Source organism: Oryctolagus cuniculus, chromosome 9, assembly GCF_964237555.1.
Source record: "Oryctolagus cuniculus chromosome 9, mOryCun1.1, whole genome shotgun sequence".
NCBI lineage: Eukaryota > Metazoa > Chordata > Mammalia > Lagomorpha > Leporidae > Oryctolagus > Oryctolagus cuniculus.
The window spans coordinates 100,585,158-100,601,994 of NC_091440.1; the positions used below are offsets into that span (position 1 = coordinate 100,585,158).

The following is a 16,837-nucleotide window of genomic DNA, read 5'->3' on the forward strand; positions in this document are numbered from 1 at the left end:
TTGGCTGCCCACACGCCGAGTACGCTGCTCTCCAATCAGGAGCAAGTCCTACAGTTTATTGGTTGAACTGGAGGCAGCTGGGTAGAAGCTGTTTTCTCCTCTCCCAGCGCCATATTGTAGGAGAGCAGATGCATAGAATAAGTCTTAATTCCAGTAACTTAGTCTAGTCCGGATTGCTCCCCACAGATCCCCCTTTCTTTTTATTTTTTGGCGTTGATACGCGCCTGTCTTCGGTGTCCCGCGGCACACACTCTGCTCTACTTGCTAGAGTTGCCACAGGCTCTTACAAGTCCTATCAATCAGGAAAACCGAATCCGGGTCCTCTCTTCGCCATTGTGAGGAGGTTTTTAGGCGCTGATGCGTGCCTGTGTTCGGTGCCCTGCAGCGCATGCTCTACTCTGCTAGAACTGCCTGCAGGTGCTTACAAAACCTATCAGGCAAACCGAATCCAAGCCTTCTCATTGTCGTATTGTGGGGGAGACTTATTAGTGTTGGTTCGTGCCTATCTTCGGTGACCTGCAGCTCATACTCTGGTCGAGCTGCTTGCTGGTGCTTACCGCCTTAAATCAGGCAGACCGAATCCAAGCCTCCTAATTGTTGCATTGTGGGGAAGCCTTACTGATGTTAATTCGTGCCTGTCTTCGGTGACCTGCGGCGCATAAGCTGCTAGCCGCCCAGGTGCTCATCGCCTCACTTAATCAGGCAGACCGAATCCAAGCTTTCTCATTGCCATGTTGTAGGGAGGCCTTTCTATTTCTCTATTTCTCTATCTCCGGGCATTCCTATTTCTCCCATTTTACTTCTATCTTCCAACATTCCTATTTCTCTCATCTTACTTCTAAACTTCTGTTTCTCTTATCCCTGCAGCTTCCCGGCGCCTCGCCCTGCCGGCAGCTTCACGGCTCCGCGCAGCTTCCCGGCGCCTCGCCCCGCGGCAGCTTCACGGCTTTGCGCGGCTTCCCGGCGCCTCGCCCCGCCGGCGCCCGCCCCGCGGCGGCTTCACAGCTCTGCGCGGCTTCCTGGCGCCTCGCCCCGCCGGCGGGTTCCCGGCTCTGCGCGCACGCTCCGCGGTCTCCACGCACTTCGCGCCCGCACCACGGCCTCGCGCCAGCCCCGCGTTTCCTATCTATTCACGCCCTGTGCTCTCTCTGCACGCGGCGGCTTCCGCGAATGTTTCCGCCACCACCGGCATTCAGTCCAAGTTCCCCGGACTAACCTGGCGAATCCTGGTGGCCCACGTCTCTGCCTCTGGTTCCAGATCTTCGCCTCTTGCTCCCCGGGGTGACTTGAATTCCAAGGTGGCTTATATCTCCGCCTCGGCCTGCACTTGCGGCTTCATCCTCCCTAACATTTTTCTCTACCTGGTATGTTTCCTTAAGTTTTCTTCCAACAATATTCCTCTCATTTCTCCTGGCTTCTCCCCACAGTCCGTATCCGAGTCCAAGCCTCCTCCAGGTTTCACTTTCGCTTTCAGTCTCCTAGCTTCCCCGCCATAGTCCGCATCCGAGTCTATGAAAGCTTTCACTTTCGCTTTCAATCCTAACTTCTTTCCCACAGTCCATATCCGAGTCTATGCCTAGGCTTTCAATAGCTTCTTCCGGCACCTAGGCTCTTTGCTAGTCTCTCTCTCCGGTATTTTCCCATTTCTTCCCGTTTCTTCCCTCCTAAGTTTGCTATCCGTCCTAGGTTTCCTATCCGTCCTAGGTTTTCTATCCGAGTCACGGCACCATTATGTCGCTCCCCGTCTTCATGGGGGAACGACACAGGACCCTGCGCTGTTCTTTTGTCTGCTCGGCCCTCCCCGGGTTTGCTGCTGGTTCTTCCCGGGTTGGCTACTATCCCTTCCACCTCCGTGGAAGGGCAGTTCCCCCTGGCCGCATTCCCCACTTCCGCAGGGGAGCGGCACACCGCCGGCCGGCTTTCTCGGGGGCTGCACGGGTTCCCTTAGATGTTCCCCATAGATGTTCCTGGTGCATGCCGTCTCTCTCCTCCTTTATAGTCCTCCTCTGCCAATCCCAACTCGGCTGCCCACACGCCGAGTACGCTGCTCTCCAATCAGGAGCAAGTCCTACAGTTTATTGGTTGAACTGGAGGCAGCTGGGTAGAAGCTGTTTTCTCCTCTCCCAGCGCCATATTGTAGGAGAGCAGATGCATAGAATAAGTCTTAATTCCAGTAACTTAGTCTAGTCCGGATTGCTCCCCACATTATTCTCCAGCAGTTCCTTCATACTTTCTACCTATCACACAAAAGCCTTTTATGACTTTCAGTAATTGTAAAATAACTTTCTCAAATGTATGACGTGTAAATGTGATGCAGGTTCATCAGCTTTGTTGAAATCATTACTTCATCTTATCTCTGCTTTGTTAACTTTCTTATTATAATAGATTTAGTTCATGCATAAAACACTTTTATTCAAATGATCCATTCTTTCAACAAATATGTATTGAGCAACTGCTTTGTGCCAGTTGCTGTTCTTGATACTGGGAACACAGTCATGAACAAGAGTAGATAGAAATCTCAGCTTTTGTTAAATTTATATTCATCTTTTATGATAAACTCCTAAAGCTTCTTTTGAAATGGTTAGTTTGGGATTATGCATACAGTAGTAAAAGAGCAATTAATACCACAAAAATGAGAGAAAATATTATGCTAACTGTATTTTCATGATTTAGTGCATTTAATGTGTGAAATGTCTTTGATTATAAAGACATAATTTTTATAAAATTAGAAATATATGTCCCTTCACCAAACATTCTATATACTTTTCCCATTAGTTTAGGTATATTTTCATTCTGACCACTTCTGCCCTTATTTGTGCTGGGTGAAGGGATTTCTATACACTTGAGAAAAGAGCTAGAAATGAGGAACTGAGATGTTCCAGGTTGAATCCTGCTTTTACTATTGATTGTGATATAAATATAGTTACGGACCTTGATGTCCTATAAGACTCAGTGACTTTATTTATTTTACAAGAGAAAGAGATACAGTGTCCTGACTTTCTCATAGGAATATTGCAAAAAAAAAAAAACCAATTAGGTCATTGATGTGAAAACAAATAAGTTTGTAACTTGAAATGTTCTGGTCTTCATATTGTTGTCATGAATCACTCTTACCTGATACACAGAGTAAGGAATTGAAAGTATGTTCCATCTTGATTCCCTCGGGCTTGGGTGGAAAGAAGAAAAAGAGATCAGAATGGACTGAGCATCCAAGTAAATAAACATAATTGGAATTTTGAGAGCATGTCCATAGCTTTATTATGTGTAAAGTGATTGGTTTGAGTTAGACAATTTCTAATTTCCATTACATCAGTGAATGCCTAAAAGTTTGACATGTTTGAAATGTTGAGGAGCCTAGTTAATAGGGAAGGGAATGAGGAAGGGTAATGAAGAGAAAAAAGTGAAATTGTGGGGAGCAACTCGGACTAAGACTGTTACTGGAATTAAGACTTATTCTATGCATCTGCTCTCCCACAATATGGCGCTGGGAGAGGAGTAAACAGCTTCTACACAGCTGCCTCCAGTTCAACCAATAAACAGCAGGACCTGCTCCTGATTGGAGGAGAGCAGCGTACTCGGTGTGTGGGTAGCAGAGTTGGGATTGGTGGAAGAGGACTATAAAGGAGGAGAGAGACAACATGCACCAGGAACATCTATCTGAAGGAACACCTGTGCAGCCCCCGAGAGAGCCGGCCGGTGGTGTGCCGCTCCCCCGCAGAAGTGGGGAAAGTGGCTAGGGGGAACCGCCCTTCCACGGAGGTGGAAGGGTCGGTAGCCAACCCGGGAAGAACCAGCAGCAAACCCGGGGAGGGCCGAGCAGACAAAAGAACAGCGCAGGGTCCTGTGTCGTTCCTCCACGAAGAGGGGGAGCGACAGAAATGAATAAGGAAAAGCAACTGATACAGAATATATCTAATCCAGCTTTTAGTTAATGAGAAAATAGCTAAAAGGCAAATAGAAAAACAAAACAAAATTAGTAATTTAAGACATGAACTTGTCACATGTTGTGAAATACACAAAGTTAAAGTATTATTCCTACAATTCTATTTTACTTGAAATTATAGACAGTCAACATTGCTCCATTTTCTGGTCTCAGTAGGAGAAGTCGGGCTTACCCACCTCAACTAACAGGAGTTTGACAACTGTGTCTGACTTCTCAGTTTCAGGAACTGTAGCCATCTCATTACCACAGAGGTCTGGGGACTGTATTGCTTCTGCACTCATGGAGAAATTCACATTCCCTGAAACAAATGGCCTGCAGACATGAGCTTGGATGTGCCACGGACTTGGCATTCTTTCAGTCTCCAAGATCTATGGGGGGTGTCAAGTTCTGTGAGAAATCCATGGGCTTGCTCCTTATTTAATCTGACATGTACGTGGACAGAAGCAGCATTGACCAGTCTTCTGCTTTTGTGGCCCAAACAGGAGAACCTCATTTAAGGAGCCTTCATGCTTTCATTATCTTTGAGTACAGAGAGTCTCAGAGCACCTTCACTCACCTAGAGATGTAGGAGTTACCAACCAGGACAGAGTTTCCCTCTCATTTCCACAGAGGCAGTAAGAATCTTGTTCTTTCTGCACTGGGATAGCTGTGAAGTCAGGAGAAGCTTTCAGCTGCACACTCACCTGTAGTCCCACATGGGGAAGAGAGATAAAAGAGATGTAACTTCCAAAGGGCAACACATTTATGTACAGGATGGGGCAAGTGAGGAAGCCTGAAGTGAACCTGGGTGTTCAAAAGAGATGAGCAGTTTTTTTTTTTTTTTACAAAGTGTAGTGTTGAAAATGACACATGAGCTGAACGTATTTACATGAAAATGTTGTATGGATATTATATAATATACAAACATATGTATTTACACACATATATAGGTAAATATATTTATTTACATGTTGATTTTGGCACAAGAATGGAAGGGTAGAGAAAGCTAACTAAGGTATGCCTATCCTGAGGAAATTTCCCCACTGGCTCAGACTCATGAGAAATCTCCTTGTTTACTCTGTTGCTAGTCTAATTGAAGTTCTTTCCCTCATTTTTTTTAACCTGTATTCATTCTTTGGTTAGAGACATACATTCCAATTTTTATGTGTACAGATACTTTGGGGCTATCAGTGGCTCCTGTCAAGGTGTTTTGCTCAGCAGACACATAAGATGCTAAGAAATTGTGTTAAATATGGCTAAATGTGGGTCCAGCCCTGTGGCATGGAGGGTAAAGCTGCCACCTGCACCGCTGGCAACTCATATGGGCACCAGTTCAAGTCCTGATTGCTCCACTTCCGATTCAGGTCTCTGATATGGCTTGGGAAAGCAGTGGAAGATGGCCCAAGTGCTTGGGCGACTACACCTATGTCAGAGATCTGGAAGAAGTTCCTTCTCCTGGCTTTGGATCAGCTCAGCTCTAGCTGTGCAGCAATTTAGGGAGAGAACCAGAGGATGGAAGACCTCTCTCTCTTTTCTCTCTGTAACTCTGTTTTTCAAATAAATAAATAAATAAATAAATCTTTAAAACTAATAAATAAATATGGCTAAATGTGATGGACATTAGAAAAAAGATACAATGAAAATATCATGGAAATTTAGAGCAAGACAGGATATCCAATAATGGGATTGAACCTCACACAAAAATCTACTCAAAATGGATCGAGGACCTAAATCTATGACCTAATAAAACAAATTACTAGAAAACATTTGGGAAACTCTGCAAGAGATTGGTATAGGCAAAGACATCTTGGGAAAGACCCCAGTAGCACAGGTGATCAAAGCCAAAGTTGACAAATGGGATGCTATTAAAAGGTACCCTAATCCACTATTGGTGGGAGTGTAAACTGGTGCAGCCATTGTGGAAGATAGTAACAAGATTCCTCAGAAAGCTGAAAATAGCAATCCCACTCCTGGAAATTTACCCAAGGGAAATGAAATCAGCATATGAAAGATTTATCTGTACACCCATATTCATTGCTGCTTAATTCATGAAATAAGTAAGGTATGGAATCAACCCATATTTCCAACAACTGATGACTGGATAAATAAATTATGGCATATATACACTATAGAATACTACCCAATGTTAAAGAAAAGAAATCCTGTCTTTTGCAACAAAATGTATGCAACTGGAAATCATTATATTTAGTTTAGTAAGACAGTCCCAATAAGACAAATATCATGTTTTCCCTGATCTGTGGTAACTAATAGAGTACCTAAAATGTAATGTATTGGAGTGAAGTTCACATTTTGAGATTCCATCATTGTTTACAGTCCTTGTCTCTATTGATGAGGAACAGTATTTTTTTTCCCTTCATTGTATTTGTTGAATTCTTTACGTAGTGTGTAGGGTTAATCTTATGAGCATAAAATAAACTGCAAATAGATCTTTGTAAATTAAGAGTGGGAATAGTCATTTTGGACATGTAACAGCTGCATCAGCTCATGTCCATGTGCCCAGCAACCAGCGGAGTGAGATGCCTGAGCCTGGTTGGGAGAATTGACAAGGTCTGGGTGCCCGTAACTGGGAAAACATTGTGGCTGCATGTGAAGGTGCAGGATGTGGCTGGGTCTTTGGGCAGTCACTGTGGGAGGCTCCACATGCTTGGGACTCCCAGGAGGAAGGAGGAAGAAGGGTGGGAGCACGGGTGGGGGGAAGGGTAGGGTGGGAAGAATCACTGTTCCTAAATCTGTATATGTGGGATGAATGAAATTCATATACCTTAAATAAATGTTTTTTTTAATTAGAACACAATTCCACAGTATTATAAATAAGGGATAAAAGCCACATCAAATCAATTTTTCTTTTTCCCTTCTATCCATACTTGATTTGGGAGTCCTTACCCGTATGCATTTGGGAAGATAGTTTAATACAGTGGCCGTGAGTGTGAAGGCTTCTCCACGGATCACAGAGTACGGTAATGTGAGCTCCACAAAGAAGGGCTTGAAGGCTCGGAGAGAAGCAATGGGAGACAGACCAAGTCCAGTGTCATTGGACAGGCACAGGGCCTCTGCTTTCCACTCAGTGATGGTATCAGGAACTGTAGCTTCTACTTCAGCCATTCCTGATGAGCTGGGGAGGATGACAATGTGATGAACAGAAAGTAAGTGAGTATTAGTTATTTTTGAGACAGTAATTGATGAGTGTGATCTATTACCTTACTTCTGAGTCCTTTCAAAAGAATTAAAGAAAATGCACAGTTTAGTAAGGGCCCATGATGGAAAAATAAAAGGCATTTAAATAGTTCTGTTTCCCCTACTATGATCACATCATCCACATCACCTAAAAGTCTATACTATTGTTTGAAATCTGAATATGGATTTGAACTTGTCATTGGTACTTCCATTTCTAAAATGCAATCTGAGAAATCCATGGATTATAATTCTATAAAATGGTTTAATCCATGAAGAGTTGCCTTAAATTTATTTTTCAACACACTGTTCCTGAATATTATTAAATTTAGAAAGCTAGAGAACACACCAAGATGGCAGAATAGTAGGGAGCTTACTGCTCTAGTCTAGGGAAGATAGTTTTAAAAAATGGTGAAGAAAGCCCAATCTCAGGAAGGGTTAGTGAGAAGATGGTAGAGGAAACTTCATGCAAATTAGAGAGACACTGTGGACCTATGTGGAGGGTGTGGACACACACAACTCAGGACCCCAGCAGCCAAGAACCTCAGTACCAGCTTTAGAGAGTGCGGTGAGCCCAGACTACAGCAGCCCAAGCCATTTGTGATAAAGCTTCTGGAAGAGCCTGGCATGAGTATAGCTTGGAGCCCTGTGGGGGACAGTGTACCTGCCAACCTATAAGGAATAAAGGGGGGCATGTTTCTCTCTCCCTGACCACCAGCACTGGCATCTTGTAACTAGCTGAGAGAGGGTGGGTGTCATTTTGGACATGTAACAGCTGCACCAACTCATGTCCATGTGCCCAGCAAATAGCAGAGTGAGATGCCTGAGCCTGGTTGGGAGAATTGACAGGGTCTGGGTGCCTGTGACTGTGAAAACACTGTGGCTGCATGTGAGGGTGCAGGGTGTGGCTGGGTCTTTGGGCAGTCACTGTGGGAGTCTCCACGTGCTCCAAACTCCCTGATTCCCTGCTGAGGGTCATTGTTGCAGAATGTGTGCTCAGACTGAGGACTACATAAATCCTTTGTGTGGTTCTTGTGGCAGTGTGAATGAATATTATACCCACTGGGGCTAGTGACCAGGCATTGATTTCCTTGGAGGAGAGGAGATGAGAATGAGATTATGCCAACAGAGCAGATTAATCCTCCCCTTTGATTAAAAAAAAGAAGAAGAAGAGTTTTACCATGTCCAATTTGTGTGTCACCTTGGACACTCCTCTTGCCTTGGAACACTGAACAGAGATCCCTGGCCACACCCAGCACACACCTCATGGTATTCACTGAAAGAGCAGACACTGCACTAATCCACAGAGGCATAGTCCAATGATAAAAGCCGTGACAGGGAAAAAAGTCCCTACAAGTATTTCCACAAATATCAAAAATAAATGCAGCAACCCAAGAAACAAGAACAAGGAAGATAACATGATGCCTCCAAAGGAACACAACACTTCAATACTAGAATGTGAAAATAAAGAGACTGAAGAAATGCCAGAAAGGGAATTCAAAAAATTGTAGGATTACTTAGAAGTAATCAGAAGCAAATCCATGAATTAAATAAATCCATACATGACATGAATGAACATTTTTTCATGAAACTGAGATTTTAAAGAAAAATCAAAATGAAATATTAAAATGAAGTATTTAACAGATCCAATAAAAATGCGGTGGAAAACCTTAACAACTGACTCAGTGAGGCAGAAGAAAGAATATCCGAGTTAGAAAACAAATCTCTGGAGATATAACAGTCATACTGAAAAAAAAAATAGAAGAAGAAACAGGGTTAGAGCTTTATGGGAGATTATCAAATGAACAAACATATGGTTCTTAGGAGTTTCTGAAGACATGGAAAGAGAGAAGGGATTAAAAGGACTTTTTAATGAAATAATCACAGAAAACTTCAATAATTTGGGGAAAGAATGGGGTGTCAAAGTACAGGAAGCACATAGAACACCTCATAGACATGACACATTGTAGTCAAACTCTCCACCATAAAACATGTATAATTTGGGACATGCTCAATCTGACTTGCCCCAATTGGTAGAGTTAGAAACATACCAGGGGATTCCAATTCAAGCCCATCAAGGTGGCATGTACCAATGCCATCTCACTAGTCCAAGTGATCAATTTCAGTTCACAATTGATCATAATGAAAGGACTAAGACTCAAAGGAAGCACATAAACAAGTCTAGTACCTGCTAACACTAACCGATAGAATAAATAAAGGGGAGAGTGATCCAACATGGGAAGTAAGATACTCAGCAGACTCATAGAATGGCAGATGTCCTAAATAGCACTCTGGCCTCAGAATCAGCCCTAAAGGCATTCGGATCTGGCTGAAAAGCCCATGAGAGTATTTCAGGCATGGAAAGCCAAGACACTCTGGCAAAAGATCTCTGTGAGTGAGATCCCAGTGGAAAGAACAGGTCTTCAAAGAAGGAGGTACCTTTCTCTGAAGGGAGGAGAGAACCTCCACTTTGACTATGACCTTGTCTAAACAAGATAAGAGTTGGAGAACTCAGAGGGCTTCCATAGCCTTGGAAACTCATGACTGGAGCATAGGGAGATTACTGATGCCATAGACAGGAGTGTCAATTGGTAAAGTCAACAACAGGAGTCACTGTGCACTTACTCCTCATGTAGGATCTCTGTCCTTAATGTGCTGTACATTGAGGCTTAATGCTATAACGAGTACTCAAACAATATATTTCACTTTGTGTTTCTATGGGGGTGCAAACTGTTTAAATCTTTACTTAATGCATACTAAACTGATCTTCTGTAAAAAAAAAAAAAAGAAATTCTCAACTCCCAACTTGACTGTCACTGGGATTAAACATGACAATAGGTCTGATCTGATTTCATCATCATTTAAAAAAAATCATCTATTATTTTTCACTTTATGTTTCTGTGTGGGAGCAAACTGTTGAAATCCTTACTTAACATATACTAAGCTGATCTTCTGTATATTAAGATAATCGAAAATGAATCTTGATGTGAATGGAAGGGGAGAGGGAGTGGGAAAGGGGAGGGTTGTGGGTGGGAGGGACGGTATGGGGGAAAGCCATTGTAATCCATAAGTCGTACTTTGGAAATTTATATTCATTAAATAAAAGTTAAAAAAAAAAAGAATGATAAACGTGAAAAAAAAAGATTCTAAAATGTGCATGAGAGAAATGCTAGATTACTTGCAGAGGCTCTCCAATTAGACTCATGCTGACTTTTCATCAGAAACCCTACATGCTAGGAGAGAACAGTGAGATATATTCCAAGTCTTAAGAGAAAAAACTGTCAACCCAAAATACTGTATCCTGCAAAGCTCTCATTTATGAATGAAGGTGAAATAAATGCCTTCCAAAACTAAAAGATATTGAAAGAATTTGTCACCACTTGTCCAGCCCTACAAAAGATGTTTAAGGATGTGCCTTACACAGAAACACAGTCAACAGTATGAAAGAAGGTGAAGGCAGAAAATCTCCCAGTAAAAGTACAAAGGAGTTCCAAAATAAACAATAGGAACCTTTGTGGAAAACAAATGAACTTACTCTGGTTTTTCTTCTGTATAGTTCCTTAGATTTCGGAATATTCTGTTACTGGGAATCTGGCCAAAATCTGCTTTAGAATCTTTTTAAAAAGAATGCATTGGTTATATTGGACCATCTCCCCCCACCCCCTTCTCTTATTACATACCATTTGTGTGATTACAGTGTTAAGTCTTAGTTCCTATGTCTTTGGGCAGAAGAGTATATCAGTTATCTTAAATGAATTTTTCCCTGTCTTTGAAGCTCAGTCCATAAGTGTGTTGTTGCCACAAAGGAAAAAAACTTGGGTTTGCGTTACTTGAATACTTGAAGACAAATTGATAAGACACATTATGTAATGAATTAGGTTTTTATTTCTGGATAAAACTAGAAATGAAATAAAGATTTGAACTACTTAAAGGATGAAATAATGATAGCGCTTATAAGCACTGTGAACTTTTTTGTGTTTGAGGCATCCAAATTTCAAGTGTTCACTAGATTTTTCTCCCGAAATTCTGCTTTTCTTTTCTGTGCTTCATGTATTTACTTCTATTATTGATGTTGTAAAACAGTAGAATTAAAGTGTCATTATATCTGTGTTCATTATGAATCCCATAGCTTTCTAGTTAGGAAAAAAATAGTCTCAAAAATAGTCTTAGTGTCATTTTTTTGGTTAGTATTTTACCCATTAATGGTATTTTAGACACCTTTAATCATTTTAATAAAATGTCTATAGAAATTCAAAACATTACATATTAAATTTGAACTAGTTAGTGAAGAGTTAGAAAAAATAGCTTATTGAGGATGTAGAAGTTCCATTGATTAAATTTCAAAATTTTTAATAAAAGAACTTTCAGAGATAGGTTGAGATCTGATGGTATCTATTAAACTAGCTCCTATGATGTGGAACGGACCTCTGGAAGCAATGGAAGACATGTTAAAGCACTTAACTTACTTAGTTGCCATGGTTGTGGTTGTGGTGTGCTTGTATTTTAATACAGGTAGTGACACACTGACACTTTCGTTGCCCAATAATCTAGAGTAGTATAAAATGAGTAATTGTCACTGCATTAGCTATAATGTTAAATTGGCAAGTTGTAGCATGAGGCTTAAATCTGTATTTCTCAAATGTGAACCATAGTAGTCTAATGCTTCTTTGTATAAAGTACAAATGCTAAAAATAGTCTCAGCACTGAACATGTATTAGTACCTCTCAAATGAATGCAACCGTTTATATAAGTGTTTCAATATGCTCCAGAAAGTATCTGAGTCTCTGTGATTTTGTTAATCTGTTTGGTAATGAAGATACTTGCTGTTTTTTTGTTGTTATTATATATTTTCATGTTTAAATTTGAATTTTTACATTTTTATTACTGTTAATTTAAGTACAATTTGTTCAATGGTTAAAATGGGGTTGTTGGTGAAGAAACTTAAAAAGACCCTCATTCATGTAATGGCTTAAATCAAAACTACCTTTTATGTTCTATGTTCATACATTTTTAATGATCCGTATCTCTGTTTAAATATAAGTGATGATGTTTAAAATAAAATAAAATTAAGTTAAACTTTAAAAAGCTAGCAATTTCTGGTAGTATCAGGAATACAAAGATTTATGATTGGTGTGTTGATACACTTACAGTGAAATTTTATAAATCAGCCTTCTTCTGCCTTGAAATGACAGAAACTATTTAGGAAAATAGTTGAAATAATGAAACTATGTACACACACCAAAGCAAATCATACAAATGGAAGTTACTCACTTTACCACTACCAATTCCCAGATCCAGGTTTCAGGAAAATAGCTTCGCGCAGTCTTAGGGAGTGTTAATGGTGTCATCCTCTCATTCAGTTTTGTATCAGCCACTAGAACTATCAAAATGTGAGAAAAAAGTACACTGCTTTGAGACTATTTCCATGCAGTGTGATCTGAACAAATAATGTGGACAAATATTCAGTTTTCCTGCTTAAATTAAAATTTTAGGAAAACTGTACTTGGAAAAACATATTGAGGCACTCATTTTCTGGGTGGCTTGAAGGTATAAAATCTTGGAGAAAATAGAACCTTGTGTTGGTGGAGCCAGAATGAAAAATGGTGCATAGTTTCTGGGTTGGGGCAGTTGGGGTAGCTTCCAAAAAGACAGTAAAGGGGCTGGTGCTGTGGCGCAGCAGGTTAAGGCATCAGCTGCAGCACTAACATTCAATAGGGGCATCCATTCAAGCTCAGCTGCTCAACTTCCAATCCAGCTCCCTGCTAATGCACCTGGGGAAGCAACAGAGGATGACCCAAGTGCTTGGGCCCTGCCACCCATGTAGGAGACCTGAATGAAGCTTTGGGCTCCTGGCTTTAGCCTGGCTTAGCCCTGGTTGTTGCAGCCATTTGAGGAGTGAACCAGCAGAAGGAAGACTTCGCTCCTTCTCTGTAACTTTGCCTTTCAAATAAATAAAACAAATCTGTAAAACCAACAAAGAAGAAAAAACAAAAGACAGTAGAACTTTGGACAAAATGGAGACAAAAATCAAGTTCCTATCAAGTGCATTTCTTTGGTAGGGCAAAAGAAATATATGACATAGAGTATCTCTCTCTCTCTCTCTCCCTCCCTCCCTCCCTCCCTCTTACTGTCTGTAACTCTACCTTTCAAATAATAAATGAAAATATAAAAAAAATCTAAGAATTCCCTTCTTGAGTTGACTTATTTTCAGAAATAATTTGTGAAGAGCAGATACAATAGGAGATTCCTTACATGATTCTTTCCCCATACATTTCTCATTCAGAGATTTCTGTATTTATACAGTTTCATTTCTCCAGATCCTTCTCTGGAATGGCCAGCAATTTCTTTACTTGGTCTCTTTCTGTTTGACTTTAATTCCTCAATGTTTTCTGATGTTTCACTCCTCCATTCACAAGCTTAAGCATCTATGGGAACCTGATAATTTATCCCATAGGTATGGTAGCCATAGTCCCTAAGCCCCCTAATGGTTTTGGGGAACTATAAAAATGTTTTAATTTTTTTCCAAACAATAACGAAAAAATGTATATAACCCAGCCTGGATTATAATTGCCTTTATACCCACACATACATAAAATATTTTAGTATATATGTATATATTTGCATAAATATGTAAAGCAAAGGAATTCTAGTAAACTTGAACATCCTAGAAAGATTCCTGGATTGAATATAGTGTTTTCTGGACATAGACTCCTGTTACTATTTTCTTCTCTCTTATTCTTTATCCATAAATCAAATTATATATTTATCTTCATGATCCAATTATTTTGAACCTATGTTGAAAACCAACTGCTATTTCGAATGCATGTTATAAAATTATATTTTGGAACAAAGGAATGCTGTTTGGAAAATGGGTTGGTTATGCCCTGAATTTACAGGCTAGTAGCACTTTAGTATCTGACTACAGACATCACTTTAGATATCAAAGGCTATAGGAAATAATTCTTTAAATAGTCATTATCCCTCATATAGATTATAATAGCACCATATAGTATATGAAATGAATATCTTATAAAATATTATTGTCTAATGTAAGGAGGGAACTTATAAAAGAATTATTTTGATTATTTCATTGTGTTAATGAAATTAAACCTGAAGAAGAAAATTGATTTGCTCTGTGCTGCACATCAGGACTTTTGGCTCCTGACACAGTCTTCAAAATTTTTTAAAAAGATTTTTTACTATGCCAACAAAGATAGCTTAGTGAAAGATGACATGTTGAAAAGGGTGGGTAGAATTGGAGGAGAAAATGCTTGGCTTTGGACTCTGCAAGTAAAGAGCCTGGAACCAAGACTAAACATGAAACATTTAGGATAGGATTAGGAGATAGAGAAAGTACACTTCATTTATATGTGATTGCTATATGTGATTATTGCAAATTTCACTATAATTTGACTTAAAGCTATATAATTTCTTCTAATATCTTTTTCTTTGCTTGAAATGTTTCCTTTTCCTCTTCTGGCACCTTCTGTGCACATGGGAAAGTTCTCGTCATTCCGTATGAGCTATTTCCTCTATGTAATGTTTTCATACTTCTCAGGATTATTCTCTTTTCAACATTTTTTATTTTAATTTTATTTTTTTCTAATTTGAGAGAGAGAGAGAGAACAAGAAAGACAGGTAAGGGAGGGAGTTCCCATCTGCAGGTCCAGTCCCCAAGTGCCTGCCATGTTGGAGCTGGGCAAGGATGAGGCTGGGAGCAGGGAACTCAATGAAGGTCTCCCATGTAGGTGGCAGGGATCCAATCACTTGAGCCACCATTGCTGCCTCCTAGGGCCCACATTAAGAGGAATCTGAAGTCGGAGGCCAGTATTGGATGTAAAACTCTGGTGCTGTGGCATGGAATGCAGGTATCTTAACTGCCAGGCAAAAAGCCCACCACGTTCTCTTCTCATGTATCCTTTGTACACCTATTGTAGTAATTATTTATGTTTTATCTTTTTGTCTTTTTGTTTGTTTGATTTTTGCTTATTGGGTGGCAATGTAGTGTCCAATAGATCAAAAGATTTGTTTCCACTGGATCTGCTACTTACTGTCATCATAACTTTGGGCAATTAATTTATACCATGTAATTGCAGACTCCGTCTTCCTCATGTAGACAATCTACCTGCCTTACCATGTAATTGTTATCATATTTGCTTTATTTCCTTTACTTTAAAACATAAACTGATTTGTTATTTTACCTGGCATTGAGTAGAAAGTACATAATTTGGGATATTTGATCTTCAAGTTAGTGAATACCTTTAAGCCCATGTCCTGGAAAGACAATGATTACTTGATCAAACATAAATATTTAAACATTTTGAAAAAGTCACATTTTGTAAAAAAAAAAAAGGAATACCCAATCCATGCTGTTATATAATTTATACAAGTTATTATATAACTTTTCTATAAGAAAAGTTAACAGAAAACTGAATCAAGTAGTGGAATAATGGAATTTTATTTTCTTAAGACTCTTCAAATGTTGTTACTCATGTTCTTTAGCACAACAAAGCTGAGCATTGTAATGCTGAGTGAGGAAAGGATTTATAGTCCAAAATTCATCCTGGCCTTGGCTGTGCTCTGATTATCTGTTAGCTGAGTAAGACACTAACCCTCACTAGGCCTCAGTTTACTCAGCAGGAAAATGAGAACTTGCAATGAGCATGTTAAAACATTCTTTACCAATGTGATCTTCTATTAATCCTAAATAATTTATAGAACTCTAATGGCTCATAATGGGTTTTACCTTTACAAGACTGTAGAGATCTTTTTCATTTTTGTCTAGGATTTGGTATGGTAATGTGTCAGTGGAGACATGTCTGATACAGTCTTCTTCGTCTTCTTCTTCTTCATCTTTTGTCCTGACAATAGCTTTCAGAAGTGCCAAATTATATACCTATAAAATATGAGAAAACAAGTGGCAATGTTTTCCTGAGCTTTCTTGGATAAGCTCAGTAAAAAGAAGTAATGTGGCCAATGCAAATCATTTCTTCAGTGTGTTTACTACCTATTACAAAGTTTTTATAGATATTTTCTTTTGAAGAGTGCTTTGTCCTAAAAGTGTTTACCATATTCAAGAAAAAAAGTGTTCCAAATACTGAAGAGTATCAGAAAGCATCAAGAGAATGCTCAAATTCTTATATTGGAGGGAAATAATTTTACAGTAATATTATAACAGTACAAAAGGTATTAAATATAAATATAGACAGTTAATATATAGAATTTCACTACATAAAAGGTGACTAACCTAGTTTTATGGATATTACCCTTAAGGAACATACAATTTTAGTTAGGTTTATGATTGGAGTAGGTAGAAAGCAATGTTGCTACTATTAAAGCTTACATCTACCCATTTCTACCTTTGTATGTAGAATGGAAAATGAATTTCCTGTTCTAAATAGTTACATAAACAATCACATATCATCTATCTGTGTCAGATCAGTGTAGTCCAAGATACTATCCAATGATGTTCCATAATTCTCTGTTGTCCCATATGTGCTCAATTATGCGATCTTTTTCTACCAAATTATTGCTCAGAATTTTTTTGTATTTTGGTCCTTGCAATTTTTTTTGTCATGTTATAGAGCATTGCCTTTTTTTTTTTTTTTACAGGCAGAGTTAGATAGTGAGAAAGAGAGACGGAGAAAGGTCTTCCTTCCATTGGTTCACCCCCCCCCCCCAAATGGCCACTACGGCTGGTGCGCTGCACTGATCTGAAGCCAG

At 39.6% G+C, this 16,837-nt stretch overlaps 1 protein-coding gene across 1 annotated transcript in view; it reads right to left on the reverse strand.

The window, feature by feature from the left end:
• The window catches only part of LOC100353846 (alpha-2-macroglobulin), a 59,140-nt gene that overhangs the window by 20,125 nt on the left and 22,178 nt on the right, over positions 1-16,837 (reverse strand). The window contains exons 16-22 of the mRNA XM_008259804.4: positions 15,861-16,010; positions 15,316-15,388; positions 12,386-12,494; positions 6,827-7,055; positions 4,500-4,626; positions 4,120-4,241; positions 3,115-3,166 (exon numbers count right to left, since the gene is read on the reverse strand). Of these exons, the coding sequence (XP_008258026.2) occupies positions 3,115-3,166; positions 4,120-4,241; positions 4,500-4,626; positions 6,827-7,055; positions 12,386-12,494; positions 15,316-15,388; positions 15,861-16,010 (862 nt within the window). The remainder of the gene's footprint in view (positions 1-3,114; positions 3,167-4,119; positions 4,242-4,499; positions 4,627-6,826; positions 7,056-12,385; positions 12,495-15,315; positions 15,389-15,860; positions 16,011-16,837) is intronic.